The 24,900-nt window shown below is 51.2% G+C and overlaps 2 protein-coding genes across 5 annotated transcripts in view; one reads left to right on the top strand and one right to left on the bottom strand.

The window, feature by feature from the left end:
* The window catches only part of MGLL (monoglyceride lipase), a 122,250-nt gene that overhangs the window by 42,657 nt on the left and 54,693 nt on the right, over window positions 1-24,900 (bottom strand). The window lies entirely within an intron of this gene.
* Window positions 5,967-12,648, top strand: LOC134390667 (uncharacterized). 2 transcript variants are annotated; one of them, XR_010024880.1, is made up of 2 exons: window positions 5,967-6,474; window positions 11,478-12,648. XR_010024880.1 is itself a non-coding variant. In XM_063114300.1 (2 exons), the coding sequence occupies exons 1-2, from the start codon at window positions 6,880-6,882 to the stop codon at window positions 11,808-11,810; spliced, it is 1,356 nt and encodes a 451-aa protein (XP_062970370.1). In that variant the 5' UTR covers window positions 6,585-6,879; the 3' UTR covers window positions 11,811-12,648. The 2 variants fall into 2 exon arrangements, 1 of the variants encoding a protein (XP_062970370.1); XM_063114300.1 differs by lacking the exon at window positions 5,967-6,474 and adding an exon at window positions 6,585-7,902.

Below are 24,900 nucleotides of genomic sequence, written 5' to 3'. Positions count from 1 at the left end.
GTATGGATGCCATCAGATAGTGTGGCTGTGGAAAGGGCAGTACCAATCTGCATCATCTAATATGGCAGCATGAGCCAAGTGGGTCAGTTACACTTAAATTTAAATTAATTAAATGAAAAATATGAAAAACTCAGTTCCTCAATCTCACTGGCCACATTTCAAGAGCTTAACAGCCACACGCGGCTAGTGGCTCCCCTACCGGACAGCACAGGTGCAGAGCACGCCCGCCCTCACAGAAAACCCTGCATTGGATGTGCTCCCAACTCAGGAGCCCACATGGAATGGAGAACACTGTGTTCATCTGCCTGCATTTTAAATAATGCATGGCCTCTTTCCTCTGATCGTAAAAGTAACGTGTTCAAGGTAGATATCCAGGAAAAAACAGAAAAGCACAAAGCAGCTGTGTCAGGGGTAGGGTCAGCAGGAGGACTCCAGAATTAGACTTCCTCTGATTACATCCAGCTCCACCATGGGAAGCCTTGTGCGGGGCTTTCAACTTCCTTGGGCCTCAGTCTCCTCGTTTGCACACTGGGGATGATAATAATCCCCACCTGTTCAGATTGTTCGTAAGTTTAACTGAGATAATCTATGTAAAGTGCACAGAAATGAAAACAAGCAAGCAAACTAAAACAAACCACTCCTGCCCTGGCCACCAGAAATAATGAAGTCGTGTTTGTTTGGTCTCATTTCAAAAAATAAGGAAGGCTCGCCATCGTGAACTGTATGAGCCAGCCGGGAGGACCTCAAGACATGTTGTCCAGAGAAAAACTCAAATTGCTGTATGATGCCTGCATAGCTCGCCACTTACCCATTTTAAAACACATAAAATAACACTATTTTCTATGGCTCACATCGAGGCATAGAGAAAACCCAGGAGGATATACTCCAAACTGGCCATGGTGGTGGCTCTTAGGAGGGCTTTGGGGCTGGGGCAGCGGGGCCTGGGATTTTTTTTTTTTTTTTTTTTTCAAAGGTGACCGGTAAGGGGATCTTAACCCTTGACTTGGTGTCGTCAGCACCACGCTCAGCCAGTGAGTGAACTGGTCATCACTATATAGGATCCGAACCCGTGGCCATGGTGTTATCAACACCACACTCTCCCGAGTGAGCCAGAGGCCGGCCCGGGGCCTGTGATTTTGACAGTGACACTCAGATATGGTCAGACTTTCCTCCTCTGGGATTCACATATAACTGGAGGTGACACAGGTATGTGGATTAGTGACATTGTGTTGCTTTGTTTTGGCTTCAGAGACCTGGAGACTACTTTCATCTCCATGCATGCAGGAAGCCACCCCTCACTGTACCTTTGTTAAGTGCCTGCTGTATGCTTGCCAGTAACTAGCTGGAGCACATACAGAGATTTGTAAAACACAACAAGCATGGCCCTGGGGACAGACACATACACAATGAGTCTCCTGTGAGGTGACTCAGAGGCCTTCAGGGCTGGGCAGGTAAATACCAAGTGAAGCAGGCTGGGCAGGCCTTGCCGGGAGCTGGAGTGCTCAGTCCCTGCCCTCCACAGACCAAGGCCATGCAGGAATGAGGGTCCAGGGTGGCCCAGCCTTCCAAACGTTCAAAAGAAGCTAGAAATCCAGCTTTCACTGTCAACCAAGTCCTCCAGTTCCATTTAAAAAGAAATTGCGGCAGAACACGCATAACATAAGTTTACTGTCTTAACCATTTTTAGGAGTAGAGTTCAGTGGCACTCACATCGCTGTGCAAACATCCCCACCATCCATCTCAGAACTTTCTCCTCTTCCCAGACTGAAACCTGTCCCCGTCACATACTAACTCCCGCTGCCCCTCCCCAGCCTCTGGCACCCACCGTTCTACTTTCTGTCTGTGAATCTGACAACTCTAGGGACCTTGTATAAGTGGAATCATACAGTGTTTGCCCTTACCAGTTCAATCGTTAAAAAGTCGGAGCGGATCTCACAAAACTCCTCCAGGGGCTAATGGTGCCAGGTTGCCGTCTGCAGGCCTTGCCTCCAGCGTACAGAGCTCGAGAGAGGAAGGCAGGGCTCTGCGGGACGCGACCAGCTTTGTGCGGGCCTGCAGGGGCGGCGGGGGCGCACCCTGGAGGAAGTGGACTGGGTCTGAGTCACATAAAATGTGCCTTAGCTTTTCCAGGTGGAAGACGAAGTCACCATGCAGGGACAAAGGCAGCGGGGGACCATCCTGGAAAGAAAGCTCCCCACAGTGGAGGGTGGGGACGAGGACTAGAGAGGCCAAAGTGCAGCTGGTGGGGAGCTGGGGAGGGCCACCACCAGTGCTGGACTCTGCACGTCCGTTTTCATCCGAGAGCACAGCACTGGGAGAGTGCTCTGCCGGCCAGCAGAAACCTTCACAGCAAGGCATGCTCTCCCAGGGGCTTAGCCTGAGGGTGGCCGTGCCCTGCAGAGAGACAGGAAGGAACAACGGAGTCTCTGCATCTCCTCCACATCCGGTGGAGGGAACGTTCTCTGCCTCCATCAACTGATGGAAATGTGGCATTCAGAGACACAGAGGGGTCAAGTAAATAAGAATGAAAGCTACAGAATAGCTCCAGTCCACGCCCACTCCCTTGGGCTGCTCTGGTACCCGTCCAGACTGCAGTGTGGCCCCTGGACGCCACTTGCCCCGTGTGTGGCCCTAGATGCTATTCTTAAGATAAACTTGCCAAAATGGGATTTCTAAATCAAAACATACAAATATTTTTGTGAGTCTTAATTCAGAGACCAAAACTGCTCTGCAGTTCGGCAACTCTGCTGTCACCAGCAAAGTATGGAAGTTTGAGCATCACCACATCCTCGTCAGCGCAGGGAGTTATCACTTGAAAATGTCTTTGTTTGTTATACAGTAGGTGGCAAAAACCCACCTTATTCCCATTACAGCACTTGCTTTCCAGATGCAGACCCTGTAGAAAGCTGCTGCCTTGGTCTGAAGAACACACAGCTGAAGCCCTTGCATCTCCCTCTTCTTTCCTAAAGCAGCCCATTTCTCCACCTTCAGGAGGGAGAGAGCCATAGGACAAATACATATGACCAAATAACGGGTCGTAAAATAACCCGGGCTTTGGGCCAACTCATCTGAAGTCCTGACTGCAGAGAGTCTGTGTGGCTGCTTGAGCCATATTAAACGCACCCAAAAGTGATTTGACAGAAAACCCGCTCAGCGGCCACCAATGCACCAAGAAACCATCTTCTAGTCTCAGCATATTCCCCGTGATCATTCTGTATTTTCTGATTCCAGTCTTTGACCTACACGGTTTATAGGAACCAGGATGCCAGCACTCCCATATTCCCTTCCTACTTTAAGCTGCAACTTAATTATGCTTTTTAAAAATTACATATCACTGTTTCCAGTTTTCTTTTGTTTATTTAAATTTATCAATATACAATGTAGTTGACTTTTGTGTCCCTTTACCAATTCCTCTTTCCCCCTCCCCCACAGTTTCCACTTTTCTAATGAAGGTCTGGTTTGTTTTCTGTGCTCCTGTGACATCCAACAGAAATTCCATCAGCACTGGCATTCCATACTAAAGTGTAAAGAAATAAGACTCATGACACATTAAAATTAAAGGAACTGTGTCCTGAAGATGAAAGGCCATTTGCTGCCACCAAGAAAGTACGTTTGACTATTAGTCAACACACACTCCACTAACACTAAAAACAAATGTCCTTATGAGGTTCCAAAAGCAGAGAGTGTGGGAACAAAGGGAGACTCAAAGTCACAGTCGAAGGGACTGGAGAGGCCAATTGATCCAGGTTGGACAGCAACTGCGCGCTACCCAGGCCGACAAGGAATGTCGTACGATCAGGGAGGCTCTGCTCTCTCTAGAAAACATGCATATGGCAAGAAGTCCAAGATCACAGCTTGTTGGCCTGGAAAACAGTTTGTTTTCCTCAACAAAGGCCATTTCCCCTTTTCTGTTTGCTGACGGTCCAAGTTTCCATCCACGGATGTTTGCGATGTGATTTTGTCTCCCCAGTTACCGCTGCACCGAATCACCTGTGACCGAAGACAACACCTCCCTCTGGGGCTCTGCAGCATCCAAGCACGCAGTCAGTGTTACAAAGGAGATAAAGGCAGACACTGACTTCTTTACTAATTGACAACAGCTTGAAAAAGGTATGAAGATGCCAGAATTCGGCATATGGGCCATGGAAACACATTTCGACTCAGATTTTTTTTTTTAAGCTGTTACAACTGCTTTATAATGTAACCAACTAAAAGGCTGTTAACGGTGCAGCGTTTTCAAAGTAATGCGTTCTCAGGATTTCATATTTAGAGGATTTATTTGAAAACATCCTACTCTCTACTGCATAAATAAGAGGAAACAGCATGACAAAGAGTGTCATCACTACAGTTCTTGGCATCCAGCAAGATGATCTTCCTTTTGTGTCAAGCCGTGGGATGACGATTTGGGTTTCAGGGAACCAAGGGAGGCTGGCTCTGTGGGATGAGCGATCTCGTTCTCCTGGGTCACGCGCATATGGGGCATTCTCCTGGGGATGTTCCCTCTCATGAAGTGGAGGGTCTCTGGGCAGTTCTGCATTGCCCAGAATCATCCAGAAATGCTGGACTATTCTCTCAGATCTCGCTGATGAATGCTGCATGTACAGAAAGTGCCTCTGGCTCATAAACAAGCAGCAGCTGTGGGGTGGGGAGAGGCATTCACCACCAGAAACTTCCAGGATATGATGAGATCAAGGAATAGAAAGTCTGTAACAAATAAACAGGATGCTCTGCAAATCCCAAATAATGCTGCAGGCAAATTGCAGAACTCCATGAAATCAGCAATCCCAAGGGCTTTTTTAAACTTCAGAAAAATGCTTAACATAAAAAAAACCTTCCACGTTCAAACTTAGAACCAAATAGTGAGGAAAACATCAAAGGTATAGGCAACAATGTGTCAAATTAGGCAAATTCCTGACCAGACCTGGCTTTTACAGAACACTTAATTTTAAAAGACTTTCTCCCTGTTCCTAAGATCACCTTTATCTGTGTTGGAAAACAGTTTGGAAAGACTATGCTTTGATTAACATATTTGCCTCTATGCCATGAATCCACTGACCGGCAGCTTCTGGAAAACAGCAGAGAGAACACAGGCTTTGGCATCAGATCTGGGTTCAGATCCTGACTGCTACTTTTCGCTGTGTGATCTTGGCAAACTATTTCACCACTGCAATCCTTGGCTCTCCCATCAGTGACAGTTGCCATCAGCGGTCACTGCATTTAGCTAGTGGTTGAAGCAAGAGAAAGTCCCTGTCACCCAGAAGGTGCCCAATAAGTGTCAGTCTTCCTTCTCTGCCTTTCATGCTTCCTGCTTGTGGACCGTGCTCCAGGAACAAGAAGGCCTGCTTCAGGACACCTGGGCTGCTGGCATGGCCTCTGTCCATCATGCAGCCTCCCTGCTTCGGCCAAGCAAGGCTTTTACAGTGGCTGCGCCCAAGCAAGTCCCAGCCCCCAGGGCTGCAGGGACAGCTCCCCCTGGATGGAGCAGGAACAGACAGTGGGGGGGGGGGGGGAGGAGACAGCACCCAAGCCCCTCACAAGACTGGCCAGGAAATTTCATATTTTTGAGCATCCTGTTAAGAAACGTTATTCTAACTTTTCAGAATTAAAGGCAAAGGACAGAGTTTGAATACGAGGATCCTTCAAGAAGTTCATGGAAAGTGGAACTGAAAGATAACTCAAATCTTTCCACGAACTTTTTGGAGACCCCTCAGAGAAAAGCGACTCAGTGGCCCAGGCAGGGACAAACAAGGCGGTGGAAGAGAGAGGTCGAAGGAGAGAGCTGCCAGGCAGGGCTCCTGGATAAGACACAGCTGGGCCCGGTTGGAATGGGAGTCCTCTTGACTCTCCTTCAGGGAGAAAACTAACCAAAAGCGTGGAGCCATTTCCACAGAGTGTTCTGACACGGCAGCTGCCCGTGTCACCCTCCCTGTGTTTCTGGACGTCTCTGCAGGCTGCTCGTCATTCTGAAGGAAGTGCTTTTTACAAGGGTATAGGGAAAATACAGCCAAAAAGTCAAGTTAAGAAACAAGGGGAACAGAGTCAAACAGGATATCTGTGGTTATGCACCTGGGCCCCGGCCCGAGGCAAAGGGCGGATAGTTCCCAGAAATAGACAAGTCAGTTAAAGTTTCAAGAGTGCCCCTCAGCTGTTTCAAGGACTCCCACTTGACCGAAGTTCACCCCTGGCTTGATTTAAACTAACCAATTACCTTGCTTCTCGCTTCTGTACCCGCGCTTTTTGCTATAAAAAGGACCCAGGAGCTCTACTCGGCGCGCCAGTCTTTCGAAAGACTGAGTCGCCCGGGTACCTGTGTGTTCAATAAACCTCTTGTTTTTGCATCCGAAGCCGTGGTCTCGCTGTTCCTTGGGAGGGTCTCCCTGAACTGACTGACTACCCACTGCGGGAGTCTTTCATTTGGGGGCTCGTCCGGGATCGGAGACCCCCACCCAGGGACCACCGACCCACCAACGGGAGGTAAGCTGGCCAGCAGTCGTTCTGTGTCTCGTTTCTGTGTCTCGTCTCTGTGTCTGACTCAGTGATTTCGACTGTCTTTTCTGAGCGCGCGCATTTTGGTTTCAGTTTGTTCCGGGTTAGTCGCTCTGGGAGCGAAGTGCGGGTAGCGAACAGACGTGTTCGGGGGCTCGCCACCCGGCAATCCTGGGAGACGTCCCAGGATCAGGGGAGGACCAGGGACGCCTGGTGGACCCCTTGGCAGAGGATTATTGTGTTTTGGTCTCACCGCGTCTCGGGAGGCGCGCTCTGCCATCGGACTCTTTCTTCTATTTCTACGGCACTCGGTCTCGTCGCCGTTTCTGGTTTCTTTTTGTCTTAGTTGTGATAGGTCTTTGCGTCGTCGTTCCCCTATTGGAAATTTTCGAGATGGGGCAAAGTGCCCTTACGCCCCTCTCCCTTACTCTAGATCATTGGAAAGATGTCAAAGCCAGGGCTCACAATCTGTCCATGGAGATCAAAAAAGGAAAATGGCAGACTTTCTGTTCGTCTGAGTGGCCCACATTCGGCGTAGGTTGGCCGCCAGAGGGAACCTTTGATCTTACTGTCATTTTTGCAGTTAAAAAGATTGTTTTTCAGGAGACCGGAGGACACCCGGACCAGGTTGCCTGTGTCGTGGTATGGCAAGACCTCGCCCAGAATCCCCCTCCCTGGGTGCCACCCTCCAGCAAAGTCGCTGTTGTTTCGGGATCAGAAAATACTCAAAGGCCACCTACAAGGAAGCCTTCCGCCCCTCCCCAACCCCCCGTCCTCCCGACACCAGATGACCTATTTTCTCTCTCTGAAACCCCACCTTACCCGGCGGCTCCGCTGCCCCCTCTGGCCCCTCAGGGAAACAGATCGGCACCAGGCCGAGCGCCCGGTGATCCTAGCCCTGAGGGACCGGCTGCGGGGACTAGGAGCCGCCAACCTCGCAGTCCGAGAGACGGCTCCGGTCCTGACTCCACCGTAGCTTTGCCCCTCCGAGCCATAGGGCCCCCAGCTGAGCCTAATGGCTTGGTCCCTCTACAGTATTGGCCTTTTTCCTCAGCAGATCTTTACAATTGGAAGTCTAACCACCCGTCTTTTTCTGAAAAACCAGCAGGACTCACGGGACTTCTTGAGTCCCTTATGTTCTCTCACCAGCCCACTTGGGACGATTGCCAACAGCTACTCCAGATCCTCTTCACCACTGAAGAGCGAGAAAGGATTCTTCTGGAGGCCCGCAAGAACGTTCTCGGGGACAACGGGGCCCCTACACAACTCGAGAACCTCATTAATGAGGCCTTCCCCCTCAATCGACCTCAATGGGATTACAACACGGCCGAAGGTAGGGAGCGTCTTCTGGTCTACCGCCGGACTCTAGTGGCAGGTCTCAAAGGGGCAGCCCGGCGCCCCACCAATTTGGCTAAGGTAAGAGAGGTCTTGCAGGGACCGGTAGAACCCCCCTCGGTTTTCTTGGAACGCCTGATGGAGGCATATAGGAGATACACTCCGTTTGACCCCTCTTCTGAGGGACAGCAGGCGGCAGTTGCAATGGCCTTCATCGGACAGGCAGCCCCAGATATCAAGAAAAAGTTGCGGAGGCTAGAGGGGCTCCAAGATTATTCCTTACAAGATTTAGTGAGAGAGGCAGAAAAGGTGTACCACAAGAGAGAGACAGAAGAGGAAAAACAAGAAAGAGAAAAAAGAGAGACAGAAGAGAGAGAGAGACGGCGCGATAGGCGCCAAGAAAAAAAACTTGACTAGGATTTTGGCCGCAGTGGTAGGTGAAAGAGGGTCTAGAGATAGGCAGACAGGGAACCTGAGCAACCGGGCAAAGAAAACACCTAGGGATGGAAGACCCCCTCTAGACAAAGACCAATGCGCGTACTGTAAAGAGAAGGGTCACTGGGCAAGAGAATGTCCCCGGAAAAAGAACATCAGAGAAGCCAAGGTTCTATCCCTAGACGACTAGGGGAGTCAAGGTTCGGACCCCCTCCCCGAACCTAGGGTAACATTGACAGTGGAGGGGACCCCCATCGAGTTTCTGGTCGATACCGGGGCTGAACATTCGGTGTTGACCCAACCCATGGGGAAGGTAGGGTCCAGGCGGACAGTCGTAGTAGGAGCAACCGGCAGCAAAGTCTACCCCTGGACCACACAAAGACTTTTAAAGGTTGGACATAAACAAGTGACCCATTCCTTTTTGGTCATACCTGAGTGCCCTGCTCCTCTGTTGGGCCGGGACATTCTGACCAAACTAAAGGCCCAAATCCAGTTTTCTACAGAGGGCCCACAAGTAACATGGGGAGATCACTCTACCATGTGCTTGGTCCTAAACCTAGAAGAAGAATACCGGCTGTATGAAAAGCCGGCCTCTCCCTCCATCGACCCATCCTGGCTCCAACTTTTTCCCACCGTATGGGCAGAAAAGACAGGTATGGGACTGGCCAATAACGTCCCACCAGTAGTAGTAGAGCTGAAATCGGGTGCCTCACCGGTGGCCGTCCGACAGTATCCAATGACTAAAGAAGCCCGGGAAGGCATCAGACCCCACATCCAAAGGTTCTTAGACCTAGGGGTCTTAGTGCCCTGCCAGTCGCCCTGGAACACCCCTCTGCTACCAGTAAAAAAGCCAGGGACCAATGACTATCGGCCAGTCCAAGACTTGAGAGAAATTAACAAAAGGGTGCAAGACATTCATCCCTCAGTCCCAAACCCATACAGCCTCCTGAGTTCCCTTCCGCCTAGTCACACTTGGTACTCAGTCTTGGATCTCAAGGATGCCTTTTTTGCCTCAAACTACACCCCAACAGCCAGCCACTGTTCGCGTTCGAGTGGAGAGACCCAGAAAAAGGTAACGCTGGTCAGCTGACCTGGACACGGCTGCCACAGGGGTTCAAGAACTCACCCACTCTCTTCGACGAGGCCCTCCACCGGGATTTAACTCCTTTTAGGGCTCTCAACCCCCAGGTCATATTACTCCAATATGTGGACGACCTCCTAGTGGCAGCTCCCACATATGAAGGCTGCAAAAGAGGGACACAAAAGCTCTTGCAGGAACTGAGTAAGTTGGGGTACCGGGTATCAGCTAAAAAGGCCCAGTTATGCCAGAAAGAGGTCACCTATTTGGGGTACCTGCTCAAGGAGGGAAAAAGATGGCTGACCCCGGCCCGGAAAGCTACAGTTATGAAGATCCCTACTCCCACAACCCCCAGGCAGGTCCGCGAATTTCTGGGTACTGCCGGATTCTGCAGGCTCTGGATTCCTGGGTTTGCTTCCCTGGCTGCACCCTTGTACCCCCTGACAAGGGAAAACATTCCTTTTACCTGGACTGAGGAGCATCAAAAGGCTTTTGACCACATAAAAAAAGCCTTGCTGTCTGCCCCCGCCTTGGCTCTCCCAGACCTCACCAAACCATTTACTCTATACGTAGATGAAAGAGCCGGTGTAGCCCGAGGAGTGCTTACTCAGACCCTAGGACCATGGCGACGGCCAGTAGCTTATCTATCAAAAAAACTGGATCCAGTGGCCAGTGGGTGGCCAACCTGCCTAAAAGCGGTTGCTGCAGTGGCACTCCTCCTCAAAGACGCTGATAAGTTAACCTTGGGGCAAAATGTGACTGTGATTGCTTCCCACAGCCTCGAAAGTATTGTGCGGCAGCCCCCCAATCGGTGGATGACCAATGCCAGAATGACTCATTACCAGAGTTTGCTGCTAAACGAAAGGATATCTTTCGCGCCCCCTGCTGTCCTGAACCCAGCTACCCTACTACCAGTCGAGTCAGAATCCACCCCAGTACACCAATGCTCAGAAATCCTTGCTGAAGAAGCTGGGACTCGACGGGACCTGAAGGACCAGCCATTGCCCGGAGTGCCTGCCTGGTATACAGACGGTAGCAGCTTCATTGTGGAAGGTAAGCGGAGAGCAGGGGCCGCCATCGTAGATGGCAAACGGACGGTATGGGCAAGCAGCCTGCCAGAAGGGACATCAGCCCAGAAGGCCGAGCTAATCGCCTTGACGCAGGCATTACGCCTAGCCGAAGGAAAAAACATCAACATCTACACGGACAGCAGGTCGCCATTATCCACTGCCCGGGCCACCAGAGAGGAAATAACCCTGTGGCGGCCGGGAACCGGAGGGCCGACGAGGCTGCAAAACAAGCCGCCCTGTCGGTCAGGGTGCTAGCAGAAACTATAAAGCTTCAAGAGCCAATCGAGCCTGCTCAAGCTAGGACCAAGCCAAGAGAGCTCACTCCTGACCAGGGAAAAGAATTCATTTAGCGGTTACATCAGCTAACACACTTAGGACCAGAAAAGCTCCTTCAACTAACGAGCCGCACCAGCCTCTCCATCCCGAATCTCCGGTCCACCGTTCAAGAAGTCGCCAATCGGTGTCCGGCTTGTGCCATGACTAATGCGACTACCACCTACCGAGAGACCGGAAAAAGACAACGGGGAGATCGACCCGGCGTATACTGGGAAGTAGACTTTACAGAGGTAAAGCCTGGCCGGTATGGGAACAGGTATCTGCTAGTATTTGTAGATACTTTCTCTGGATGGGTAGAAGCTTTCCCTACCAAAACTGAAACGGCCCTGACTGTATGTAAAAAGATACTAGAAGAAATCCTGCCCCGTTTCGGGATCCCTAAGGTGATCGGGTCAGATAATGGCCCAGCCTTTGTTGCTCAGGTAAGCCAGGGACTGGCCACACAACTGGGAATAAATTGGAAATTACATTGTGCGTATAGGCCCCAGAGCTCAGGTCAAGTAGAGAGAATGAATAGAACCATCAAAGAGACCTTAACTAAATTGGCCTTAGAGACCGGTGGAAAAGACTGGGTGGCCCTCCTTCCCTTAGCGCTGTTCAGAGCCAGGAATACCCCTGGCCAGCTTGGTCTGACCCCTTATGAAATCCTCCACGGGGGACCCCCCCCCATACTTGAGTTGGGAGGAACACTGGGTCCCGATGATAACTTTCTTCCTGTCTTATTTACTCACTTAAAGGCTTTAGAAGTTGTAAAAACCCAGATCTGGGACCAGATCAAGGAGGTATACGAGCCAGGTGCCGTGGCCATCCCTCATCCGTTCCAGGTCGGAGACCAAGTGCTGGTCAGACGCCATCGACCCAGCAACCTTGAGCCTCGGTGGAAAGGCCCGTATCTGGTATTGCTGACCACCCCGACCGCAGTAAAAGTTGATGGCATTGCAGCCTGGGTACATGCTTCTCACCTCAAGCCTGCGCCACCCTCCGTACCAGATGAATCCTGGGAGCTGGAGAGGACTGATAATCCTCTTAAGTTGCGCATTCGGCGGCGGCGGAGCAAGCCTACCAAGTAATAACCCTAACCAGCCCAACACCCTCACCTGGCAGGTACTGTCCCAAACTGGAAAGGTTGTCTGGTTCAAGACAGAAGTCCACCCCCTTTGGACTTGGTGGCCCTCCCTTACCCCTGATATATGTGCCCTGGCGGCGGGTCTCGAGGCTTGGGATATTCCAGAAATTGATGCACCGGCCTCTAAAAGAGTCAGGCCTCCTGACTCAAACTATGAAAATGCTTATAACCAGATCAAATAACTCCCCTTGGTTGACCACCCTACTGTCAACCATCGCCGGGCCCCTATTACTCCTCCTTCTGTTGTTCACCCTTGGGCCCTACGTCATCAATAGACTAGTCCAATTCATCAATGATAGGGTAAGTGCAGTTAAGATTCTGGTCCTTAGGCAAAAATACCAAACCTTAAATGGCGAAGATAACTTTTAATTCCGCTCTAAGATTAGAGCGATCCACAAGAGAAATGGGGGAATGAAGGAAGTGCTTTTTACAAGGGTATAGGGAAAATACAGCCAAAAAGTCAAGTTAAGAAACAAGGGGAACAGAGTCAAACAGGATATCTGTGGTTATGCACCTGGGCCCCGGCCCGAGGCAAAGGGCGGATAGTTCCCAGAAATAGACAAGTCAGTTAAAGTTTCAAGAGTGCCCCTCAGCTGTTTCAAGGACTCCCACTTGACCGAAGTTCACCCCTGGCTTGATTTAAACTAACCAATTACCTTGCTTCTCGCTTCTGTACCCGCGCTTTTTGCTATAAAAAGGACCCAGGAGCTCTACTCGGCGCGCCAGTCTTTCGAAAGACTGAGTCGCCCGGGTACCTGTGTGTTCAATAAACCTCTTGTTTTTGCATCCGAAGCCGTGGTCTCGCTGTTCCTTGGGAGGGTCTCCCTGAACTGACTGACTACCCACTGCGGGAGTCTTTCAATTCCTGCAGACGGCACCCCTCCCTGGCTCACAGATGGCCCTGCCTCAGCTGCCCTGATGTCCTGAGTCACCCTCCCTGCCTTGCCTTCTCCACCCAGCCTCCCTTCCTCCCTACCCGGGGCGTGCAGGGATCCCTGGGCCGTTTTTCAGTCTCATTTGGCTCCTGGGTCCCATCCCACATTTCCCACCTGCTTGAAACTAGATTCTTTAAGCTCCCTCTCAACCCGGTCCCCTTGCTGTGTCCCTTTTCTCTGCATGGTGGGACCACAGGATCACTGTCTATGCTTCGTCTCCGCCCCAGTCACTTCCTCCAAGGGCACGTTCATCCACTCTCTGCCATCCTCCCACACTCCCGAGGGAAGCCCCCCACTTCTCTCTGTCCCCAGTCCTGCTCCAGCCCAGCGGTCTCCACAACGTCCACCCAGGCTGCAGGCCTGGGGAGCAGATGCTCCTGCCCTTCCCTCCCTCTCCCTCATGCCTCCCAGGGAGGAGGGTCTATAAGTCAGACTGACCCTGTTCTAGGTGGCTGACAGCCAGCCTGGTGAGGGGACTACTGTCCCTTAGACAGTTCCTCTCTCTCTCCTTCCCTCCCTCTCCCCCTCCCTAATGCTCTGTGTCCCTCCTACTTAGCTGAAGTGGGAAGCTCCTTGGCCACCCCTTCAGCCTTTTGATGGGAGTGTCTGGAGATTTGGCTGGGTTTGGGGGGAAGTGACATCACCCGAGGCCACCACCCCAGGCCCCTGCTCTCCACCATCCCTGGCTGCACCACCCTGCACCTTGCACGTCCCTGGGCCTGTGCACGCCCTTGCTCCCTCGGGAACGCTCCCTCAGTCCTTGTGGACCACCTCATCTGTCCTCTAGGGAGCCTCCCCCAGCTTCTCCCTGTGTGCCCAGAGCTCCCATGCAGTGTCACCACTCAGCAGCAAAATCACAGCTCTGTTTACAGACCCCCCCCACCCCGCCCCCACCACTGCAGTCTGCTGCTCAGTGGCAGGATGCCTTATTTTGTCCTTGTATCTCCAGCATCTAGTGAGGAGACTTGCCCCCCTTTCCACAGGTGGCTGTCCAGGCGGCTGGGGAGTCTCAGACACCTCTGAGACGTGGCTTCTGCTGTAACACCTATTTCAGCTCCTCAACGATGATCTCAAGGAGAAACCCAGAAACCATTAACTGGGGCCGGGTCCTCCTCCACACCTGAGCTCCTGGGGCGGCTCACGGGCTGCTGAGGCTGCACACATGAATGACACAGCACAGCACGGCAGCGAGGCCTCCCTGCTGGGGCACTCGGGACCTGAGGTGGAAAATGGACCAGATGGGGGCCAGATGCTGTCTCTTCCCAAGACCACTTAGAGTTTCTGGAGGAGGGTGCCATGGGGTCAAAGGCATCAAGTAGAGTAAATAGTAATTAGCAAGAAGATTCAGAGTATTCTCTAAATGAAAAGTGTTAAAAGCACCTTAGATAAATACTAAAACGACTTGCAGTCGTACTTTACGGATCTCACTGGTGTAGCACAGGCAGGGCCGGTTCAATTTCTTCCCTTGAAAAGCATGTCCACCATCCACAGCCACAAACTGGTTTTCCCTCTTAAGCAAGAGGAGTTTATTCCAGCATGCTGGGGTCGCTAAGTCTCCTGGACAGGAGCGGCAGCCCCCAGCTCTCTACACCACAAAGAGGCATCTGGCATTCAAAGGACCATCCAGCTCAAATCCCAGTTCTTCTTAACTCAGGGCTGCACATCACAATCTGTTGACATTCCTTCCTTGATAACTCCCCAGAGAGAGACAGAGACAGAGACAGAGAGACAGAGACAGAGACAGACAGACAGAGATAGAGAACAGAAACTTTCTGACAGATTCCTAGCCACGGCACCAGAGCCTCCACCCACCTCACCTGACTCACTTCCTGTCTTGCTGTTATGGGCTGAGTTACACCCCAGAACTCATATGCCGAAGTCCTAGTCCCCAGCACCTCTGAGTGTGACCATATTTGAAGACAGAGTCTTTACAGAGGTAATTTAGTTAGAATGAGGTCCTTAGGGTGGGCTCTAATCAATGTGACTGGTGCCCTTGAAAGAGAAGCCTGGGACATAGACACACACAGGGACGACCACGTGAGCACACAGCAAGAAGCGGCTGCCCACCAGCCGGGACTGCTGCAGAGGCAAGTTACCAAAAAATAGAGTGCAATGCAAAGGTGAAGGAGGGAGGAAGAGCCACGGTGAAGGAAACAGAGAATGCCCCGGACAGCAGGTGGAGGCTGCACCCCAAGGCACTGCAAAGGAATACCTGCCCATTCTGTTGGCAGAACCAGTGGTCTTGGTCATTTCCACCCACACAGACGTAGACACACACTTGACTGAAAGGATGTGCACAAAACAGGGTGCTAGTTGTCTCTGGATAACCAGACTAAGGCTATTCGAATTTTTTTGTACTTTTTTCATAGTTTCCAAAATTTCTACAATGAACTGGCATTTTGTCATGAGGAGAAACAAAAGGCTTTTTTTAAAAAAATTACACTTGTACATGTGTACAGATACATACAGCATGAAAGTGAAATTACCCAGCTCTACAATCAGCCTTCAGTCACATCTGCTCCTGAGAAATGAGTGCAGTTGGAGTTGCTGCATTCCTGCATTACTCTGATGTGCCAGGCATGTGAGAGCGATAACCGAGTGTGTGGGGGGCAGAGTGTGGGAGGGGAGGTTACTCAAAGGAGTTAAGTACAAAAGAAGACCAAGAAGAAAACAACAACAAAAGAAAAACCAGAGAGAAGCAACAGGCCAGCAAGGGACCGCAGAGACGCCTATGGCACAGCGCATCTCCTGCAGCCTGCAGCCTGTGCCGTGGCAGCCCTGGAAAGTGAGGGCTTCGGTGTCAACGACAGCTCCCTCCTACATCTGAACAGATGATTTGAAGATGACATGACCTCTCCCCGGCTCATCTCTACGCTCTCAGAACCGGAACCGGCGTGTTCTCTGGCTCAGGTGTGAGGCTACTCTCTGCTCCCACAGTCACGTCCCCATTGAATCTTCCTGCATCTGTGAGAACACACGTGGGGCAGATGCCATGCTGGGCCTTCTGCAGACCTCGCTTCATGGAATCAGCATCAGACATTCTTGGGCTTATGTTTTGGCTTCGCCATTGGATAGCTGTGTACAAATGCCATGACCTCTGTGACTTTCACTTTCCTCCCTTAAAATGGTGACAATAATGATGTCAGCACGCAGTCATGGGGGCAAAGCTCCTATGGCAAACGTTCCTTCTGCAGTGCTCAGAACAGTCCAGTGACTGAATCAAGTCCACACGGCTACGAGACGGCAAAGGAAACTGGTCCCCGGGACGGGCAGGTCTCCCCACCCCCAGCAGGGCCCCTGACGCCCTTGCTTGGTGATGGACCTCCATTTGCATCCCCGTTGCATCTCTGCCTCTGACCTGGCATGTGAGAGTGGACCTGCAGCGGCCAGAATGCAAGCCCCGGCTTCTCGGGGGCGGGGAACTTCCTTCCCCAGCCACATTGCAGCCCTCAGGGGTCTGGGCGCCCCGCCTGGGCACTCCTAGCTATTTTCGTAGCTGCAGTTGCGGTAGCTGCTCTGTCAGCCCTTCCTCCCAGGCATGGTGATCTGTTTCAGTCCCTTCTGGGTGGTGGCCCATTGGGGGATGATGCTGCCCTCTACAGAGAGATCCATGGCCTCCTACTTGCCCCAGCCCTGGGTTCACGAGCCTTCTCTGAGCCTCCTCCTCCTGCCGGCGCTTCCCTCTGTAGACTCAGCCCACAGCCCATGAGGGGCCCCCACAGCTGCCCTCCGAGTACAGGGACCTGCCAGGCTGTACCACTCACTCAAGACCCTGGGCAGAGGGAGGTGCTTAGACTATGTGAGACAATCTCTCACATTTAGGGAATCAGTCCTGCTGTCACCCTCGCAACCATAAAAGGCAAAATAAGAAAGAAAGAAAACTACATATATGTATTAAAAGCTTCATTCCAGTGCATTGAAAGATCACTAGCAATCTTTCAGGCCGTCTGCCTCACTTCTGCTCCACTCGTCCCACTCAGACGGGACTTCTGAACCCTCTGGCTGAGGGTTATCGGGAGACTCAGACACATCGTACATCCGGAGACTCCAACCCTTCACGTACGAGCACTGGGTGGGCTCCCAGGTAGGCAGTACTGCTGATGTCCACTGCACCGAGGTGGAAACTGAGGCACCAAGACGCGAAGTGGGTGGTGGGGCTGGGACCCATGGCTGGCCGGCTTTGCTCTCGCCACCGAGGCTGCAGGTCCTCGTGGGCACCTGCAGGTGTGCTCTGCAGGCCCGGGTGGGATGGCGAGCGCAGGCTCATCACGGGTCTCTACCCAGGCCTCAGCAGCCTCCCCACACACCTCCTACTCCGCAGCTGAGGAAGCCAAACCTCGGGCAGAGAGGCGACGCCACAAAGAGGGACTTGGGGGTGAGCGTCTTGAGCTGTGTTTTGGATGTGTGTACTCATGTCCATGCATCCCGGACTCTTTAGATGGCAGCATTCCCTGGATATGTGGCAATCTTTTTAAAAATTCACCCAGCACACCAGCGAGGGGCTGTGTAGGAGGAACCCAAGGTTTCTGTGGGTTTTTTTTTTTTTTTTTTCCCCCAAGCCTGGAGCAGCGGCAGGCTGGCCTGCGGTCATCAGCTGCAGCGTGTGGGAGGGGCTGTGCTGCAGAAAGGTTCTCGCAGCTCATCTACAGGGGTGCCCCGTGCATTGCTCAAACCTCAGAAGGAAAAGGAGAAGATAAAACCCAAATTCAAACAATTTCACTTCTCATTAGCCACTGCGACTTGAGAATGAGGGAAAACCCAAAGTTGAAACCGTGTTCACATCAGCTATACTCAGCATTCTTGTGAAAGGGGGAAAAGGGGCTTAAGTCATGAGAAGGTTGAAATATTTGCTCACAGCTTCCTGAGGGATAAGATGCCTCTCCCACCTCCTCCTCCACCAACCCACCTCTGTGGTTTATCACACGTGGGAGAGACATGGAATGCCAGGTGTACGTCAAAGGATATTTTTACAACAAGTGCAAAAAAGAGGGGCTGCCTCTGACTGTGTGTGGTGGGGTGGCTCCTCGATGCTGTGCACGGTCACGAGGGTAGCCACGTGTGCAGCATGACTCAGTGCAGCTGGGACCTGTGCATTCAAGTGGATGCGTGTGGCTGCTTCTCTGAACTCAGAGTGAGGGACCTACCGTGGGTCCCAGCAAGTGCACCCAACTTCTGTCTCCCCAAAACTCTTCCATATAAGTCACAGGTGCCCATTCTCCAGTCACTTGGTCCCACCTTCACAGTTTCCTCCTGGCCATACACCCCTGTAGTGTTATTTATCTAATATACTTCCTTATTACATAGACTCACATTTCCCTTTAAACTAATGTATTTATCAAAGACATTTTCTATCATTATTGCTAATGGAAAACCAGAGTGGCTTCCCATAAACAGAGAGTAACTGGTAGAGATAATATTGCCTGCCCTATATTCATTCTCTCCCTTTTTCTTAGTAACTTGAACCTGATTTTATTCAGGCTGGCAATGTGCCCAGCTAAAGCACTCTACCTCCCAGCCTTCTTCTCAGTCAGGTGTGGCCTGGTGACTATACCCTGGCCATTGAGACATAGAAGGAAGTTGATAGATGGAAAAAAGCCTTCTTAAACTGAAGATAGGCTTCCCTTCTGATGTCTGAAATATAAATGTGATGTGATGGCTGGAGCTCCTGCAGCCATCTTGGACCAAGAGGGAAACTCAAAGTTGGATGCATGAAGGGTCGTGGAGCAGAGAGAGGAAAGTTGGTTGCTTGACGACACAATGGAGCCATCATCCCTTACTGTGTTAAGCACAACTTTTTATTCTGATATTTTGACATCAGGAGCCTTACTGACTCTGGGGAAATTGCCAGTCTTAGGGCCAGCTAATTACTAGAGATAGTAAAGATCTTGCAGGCAAGCACACCTTTCATTTGCAAACTAACCAGTTCAGAGCCCACACCTCCACTCCAAACCAATATTCTCCCATGGCCTTCATCACACCAGGGCCAGGTACCAGACAACACCTATACCCCAGAGCCCTGAAATTATTCCACGTGGCCCATCCTAAGCCTGTTTACTTCCATATCACTACTGTGGAAACCACAATAAAGACTCTTATTCATAGTCCTCCCCAAGCCCTGCCTCCTGCCCCACCCTGGCTCTTACCCTATGTGCCCTGCATGGCTGCTGTGCCCTCCCCTGGGGAGCTGTGAGTGACACATGTCCTTTCAATGGCAGTTGTCCCGATATGTTGGCCTCACCACACCTGCATAATAATATAGTACAACCTACATTTTCAAACATGGTCTGGACTATCTCCATACTTCTTTTCAATGAAAGAGAAATAAACTTTCTCTTCATTTAATCCACTGTTACTCCAGTCTCTATTTTTGGCAGCCAAACTACTTCCTAACCAATACAGAAATCATAAAACAAATTATATCTTTTAAAACAAAAAGTGGTTGCCTACGTGCTCCCCAAGGTCACCTTGGCTGCCACCCTTGCCGACACAGGCCTGGGTCAATAGCAGGATGGGCCCTCGGTCTTTTCTAGGGAGACCTCCCTGACCATGCTCTTCACTACACGTCACTGCGGGTCCTTCTGCCGGTGAGGAACACAGGTCCCCACCCTGACATTGGGCTTGGCCACATGACTGGCTTTGGCCAATGGGATGTGGGCAGAAGCGACGATGAGACAATCTGAGCCCAGGCTTCACAAAGGATCACGTGATTCTACTGCCATCATGTGCTTCTGCCATCACCCCAGAAAGGACATGACTCAGCCAGCCCACTGAGAGTGAGAACTGGACCCGGCCTGAGGCTCACAGCAAGGCCAGCCCAGCCTCGCCCAGGTCAGCTAACCTGCAGGTGCTCATGCACAAGGAAGAGTAAGTGGCTGCTGTTTTAGGCCAATGATTTTGGGGAAAATTGTTATGCAGCAGTGTTGTGGTGATTGATGGGTGACTCCATTAGGAAACAGCAACCTGCAAATATTTATTGATTTCTAATTGTTTACTAGAAACTGTACTAGGCATATCACAATGCTTATAATACATAATACACAATATGCACAGATACATAAGCATACACACACGTGCACACACATGCATATAGAGTCAGAGACATGGATCCTGGCTTCAAGGAGTTACATCTTAGCTTTGGAACTCTCCACTTTCAAAGACCACTAAGATTAGTTCGACGCCCAGCTGCAAACTCCAGCAGGAACTATATCGCTAGGTAGACTGCACTGGAGGAAGAAATTCTTCATTGAACTCTCCAAAAGGAAAAGCCCTTGAGGAGCTCTGGGGACAACTGAGGAAGCTGCGGGACCTGCCATCCCTGACTCCACCCAGGGTTGATCTGAACCCAAGCTCAGCATCACACCTGTGGGGAAAATAGGCTAATTTAGTCAGGCTCCCTCGACATTTCTTGTAAACAAGTTGTGTGTGGGTGGAGTTAGTGCGCATGTGCGCCAATGTATCTCTTTAGTTTTGTAGCTTCTGTGTGTTCTGCAGTTTGTGAAGCAGGCTGGTGGCAGAGAGCTCGCATCTAACAATAGAGCATGTTTACTCTGCTGGCAGCTGCTCAGTTTCACTTGTTCTTTGGACCTTGCCGGTAGCAGTTGAGTTTCTGAGTTTCTCCTTTGTACTGCATAGCTCTTAAGTGTTGTGTATGCTGAGTAAAGACTATTCTTTCTTCAACCAAGGCTCCAAGGACCTTTTTGCCGGTTACCTAGCTCATAGACTTGCCTATGAAGGGTTTATGAATGGGCTTTAGGGATCTGTGAGCTCCAGACCCCTATAGCTCTACAACACCTAAGTCAGCTGCGTTTGGCCCCGTGTCTCTGACACTTGTGGAGGGAGGGCGACGCAGGAGCACAGGAGGGGAGGCACACGCGCTCACGTCTGCTGAGCACCACTGCACGTGCGGGCACTTGGCACACCTGTTCTTTTTATTTATTTATTTATTTATTTAATTTTTTTTTTTTCTTTTAGAATTATTTACTTGAACAATACAACCCAAGAATTACAGTGGAAATCGATTCTCTGGTTTATCTCATTTTTTTTTTTTTAATTTTATTTTGTCGATATACATTGTGGCTGATTATTGCTCCCCATCGCCAAAACCTCCCTCCCTTCTCCCTCCCCTGGCACACCTGTTCTATCAAGTCTGTATGACAGCTTCCCAAGGCCCTTTGTTTCTATTCCACAGACGAGGAAACGAGGTTCACTGTTCTCTATCTGGCCCGGCTCCTCATCACCTCCGTCTCATTTCCTACCACTCTCTCCTTCTCTTACTCCACCCTGGTCTCCTGACTGTTCCTCTCACGAACAAGGCACTCTCCTACCCCAGGACCTTTGCACTGGCTGTTCCCTCTACCCCCAAACAGCTGCATGGCTCCCCTCACTTCCTTCATCCTTGCTCATCTGTCCCTTTCTCAGGGAGGCCAGCCGACAGAGCACGGCTCCCTTCTCCAGTGCCCGGCCTTGCCCCTCCTGTTTTATTTTTCTTCATGACACTTATCTCTGAGGAACATACTCTGACGTCATTCGTTTCTGCTTACTCTCTAACATGGGTGTGGATTTGTGTCTGTCTTGTTCATGGCTGCATTCCTGGGCCTAGGACCAGGCCTGGCCTGTGGCAGGTGCTCAATAAATTACAGAATGAATGAATGAGACTGGGAATGTGAAGGAACTTCAAAAAATCAGCAGCTAGAAGTTTTCTGAGCTCCACTGAAAGCAGGCCTGCCTGGCCCCCTTGCTGCGCCCACGCTGCCTCGTGTAATTAAGCCCACGCCTGCGTCTCTCTGCTGGTGCCTTCCATTGTCAGCTTCAAAAGACAAAGTATCAATCTCCTTTGCTAACAATTCTGTGGTATGGAGCAAGGAGAATGGGGGGGAGCCACCTACAATTTTCTTTTCTCTCTTTCTCTTTAAAAAGGCCTTTAAAAATCAAAAATATTTTATAGGAAAACAATGGGAGAACCAGTTGATTTATCATGTCAATGACAGCGATTGCTGGGGGAATATTCTTGAAAATGTGCAGAGATGCATGTGTGTAGTTAGTTGTAAACATTACACTTGCAGGTGGGACGATCTAGGAGGTTCTGGAAGCTATTTTCAGCGGCCTGCATCGTTGTGAACCAGACCCCTTTGCTGTGGCTCCAGTAGAGACACACGGGGTCAGGGCATCTCAGCCCTCCACCCTGCCACGGGTGACCCTGGCCAACGTCTCGAGCCTCTTCTGGCCTTTCCTCACCCCGGACTTGGTCCCTGTACCACTCACAATGTGAGACCAAAGCTCTCAGCACTATGCCTGGCACGGGCAGGCACTCAGCGAAGGCCGTTTGCCTCCCTTCTGGATCATGCACTCAAGAGGGACGTCTGTGTTCACCTGTGGTCGTTTAGAACCTTAGCCTGGCATGTTGTCCCATCTCATTCCGCCCTCCCCTGCTTGCAGATCATTTTCCAAAGAGAGGAAGAGAGAATTTAGTTCCCAGAAGCGGCGCCACTTTCTAGGGCTGCTTTGAGCCCAGGGATCCTGGTGGCCTCAGAGGCTCTTGGTTTGGAGTCAGCTGAAAGGGAGGAGGGGCCTGACCAGAGCCTCCCCGGCCTCAGCTCAGCCCTGCCTGTCCTCCCTCACTGGATTCAGGGGCCTGGAATCTGTCGCTTTGGCCTTCAGATGAAATGCTGAGGATGATTCTCGTCCTTTTTTGGTAAGAAAATTTCCACTGCATAAACACTCTAAGCACTTTTTCCAATCTGGTGGCATCTGCACAATAACTGGGGGAAGAAATAATAATTATGATGGTGCCTAAATGATCCGGCACTTCTCCACGCCCCTGGGGAAGGAGATGGCTGGCCTCTCGCACTGACAGTCTCTGCTGGGAGGCCCTGCCCGGACAGCTTGGTGTTCTGCACTGAAGAGAGGCAGGAGGGTAGGGAGGGCCGCTGGATGTGAGTGCAAGCTTTCACACGAAAGCAGAGCAAGGGCCGGCAGAATGACACATCAGTGGATGCTGAGTTTGTGCTGGGTTCTATGATCTAACATTTCCGCAGGATGCCTCGGATCCATCACACGGATAGGAAAACTGAGGCTCAGAGAGATGGAGTGACTTGTCCTGGCCACACAGGTGCAAACTGCAGGCCAGGCCACTCTGCCCCGTCCAGCATAATCACTAACACAACACTGGGCTCAAGCTGTCACAGCGAACTGACCCCTCTGGGCTCACAGATGTAGTTCCCACGGGGCACTCAGGTGTCAAGGAACAAGGGTGAAAGGATCGTGTTTTTGCTCCTGGAATCGACCCCTGACACTGTCTCTGTGGGGAAAATAGAATAATTTAGTCAGGCTCCCTCAACATTTCTTGTAAACAAGTTGTGTGGGTGGAGTTAGTGCGCATGTGCGCCAATGTATCTTTTTAGTTAATGGCTATTGTGTGTTCTGCAGTTTGTGAAGCAGGCTGGTGGCAGAGAGCTCACGTCTAACAGTAGAGCCCGTTTACTCTGCTGGCAGCTGCTCAGTTTCAGTTTTTCTTTGGACTTTGCTGGTAGCAGTTGAGTTTCTGAGTCTCTCTGTGGACTGCTTAGCTCATAGTGTTGTGTGTGTTGAATAAAGACTATTCCTTCTTCAACCAGGGCTCCAAGGACCTTTTTGTCTGGTTACCTAGCTCGTAGACCTGCGTATGAAGGGTTTGTGAATGGGCTCGAGGGGTCTGCAAGCTCCAGACCCAGCCCTAGCTCTATAGTCTCTATCCCTCAACTGGGCTCACGTGCCACCTTCAGGAATTGGAGCATCTCCTAGAAGAGCCTTGGCAGAAGGCAAGGTGGGGAGGTGGCACCGCACCCCTGACAGACTGCTTGTCATGAGCTATTCCTGGGGCAGCTGTGGCACTTCTATCAGATGGTGCAGAAACCCCAGGGCCACTTGCCCAGGGACTGTGCCCCAAGCCAGGCTGCTCAGAGCCTGCAGCACCGTACCCCAGGCAGTTTTCCAAAAGGTAAAATTATAGCAAGGTTGAAAGAGTACAGGGATTTGAAGCTGGCTTTGCCACCTGGTGACTGTGTAGCCCTGGACAAGTTACTTGACATCTCTGATCTTGTTTCCTCAATAAGAATATTGGCTGCCTCACTCTATGGCTGTAAGGGTTAACTGGAGTGACCCGTGGAAAAAATTATTAGCACCGAGATGATGGATTTTCCCAGTTGCAAACGCATTATTTAATTTTCTTTAATAGAATCCATTCTCCAGTCCAGATCCACATCCCCACATCAACAGTTTACAAATCTGAACTTGGGCATATCCAGAGAAACCATCATTTCTATCCAATGCCTTGTAATTCAGCAAGCGTTCATTGAGCAGCTCTTATGTGCCAGGTATCAGAGGGGGTGTGGAGATCAGCAAGCCTCGGGCACTGTTGTCAGAGCACTTAGGGTTTCAGGTGGGGGAGGTTGTTCTGAGGCCCACACACTAAGAGGGGGACCTGCCACGTGGGAGGGAGCCCTGGGGAGGATGACGACTGGATTGCCTTGCTTCCCCAAGCCACCGGCAAACTGGCTTCTCCATATTGCTGTGTCTCGGTAGACAGAGCCACTGCATTGGGATTGCTGGCTTGGTTTAGGGTGGGGGTGAGATGCTTCGAGGGACTGGGGTGGAGGATCTCTCCAGGGCCCCGCCTTATCCAGTAGGCAGTACAACCTCTGCTTCTAGAATCAGGGGGAGCCTACGGAGTACCTGAGGTCAGCCGGTCACAGAAGCTACTTCTGCAGCCTCCTCTACATTGGAACGGCATGGACCAGAGGCTGCGAATCATTTCTCAAGCTCCGTTCGTAGCACTTTCTGAGTACATCCATGTGTTACAATAAGTAACTAGGCTACAACAGTCCACCACAGAGGTAGCGCTGGTCTCATCTGTTGGCAGATGAGGAAACGGAGGCACAGAGAGGGTTGGCACAGAGCTGGTCTTGGGCAGAGCTGGGTGACTCAGCTCCAGAGCTCACAGGATGGCCACATGGGCCGCCTTGGTCCCTGAGAGTCCTGCTCACTCACCGGCCCAGCCCTTGGGAGCCCAGCTCCTGGGGCAGGGACTCGCCCAGCCCTCACATTCAGAGCTTCATCCTCAAA

This window comes from Cynocephalus volans, chromosome 11, assembly GCF_027409185.1.
Source record: "Cynocephalus volans isolate mCynVol1 chromosome 11, mCynVol1.pri, whole genome shotgun sequence".
Classification (NCBI taxonomy): domain Eukaryota; kingdom Metazoa; phylum Chordata; class Mammalia; order Dermoptera; family Cynocephalidae; genus Cynocephalus; species Cynocephalus volans.
Note: the sequence above shows the minus strand (reverse complement) of the source record. Positions and strands in the feature narration are given on the sequence as shown.

Coding starts and splice junctions, on each gene's coding strand:
- LOC134390667 (XM_063114300.1), top strand. CDS start 6,880: ATGGGGCAAAGTGCCCTTACGCCCCTCTCCCTTACTCTAGATCATTGG. Junction 7,903..11,477: donor GCCCCACCAATTTGGCTAAG/GTAAGAGAGGTC, acceptor ACTCACTTAAAG/GCTTTAGAAGTTGTAAAAAC.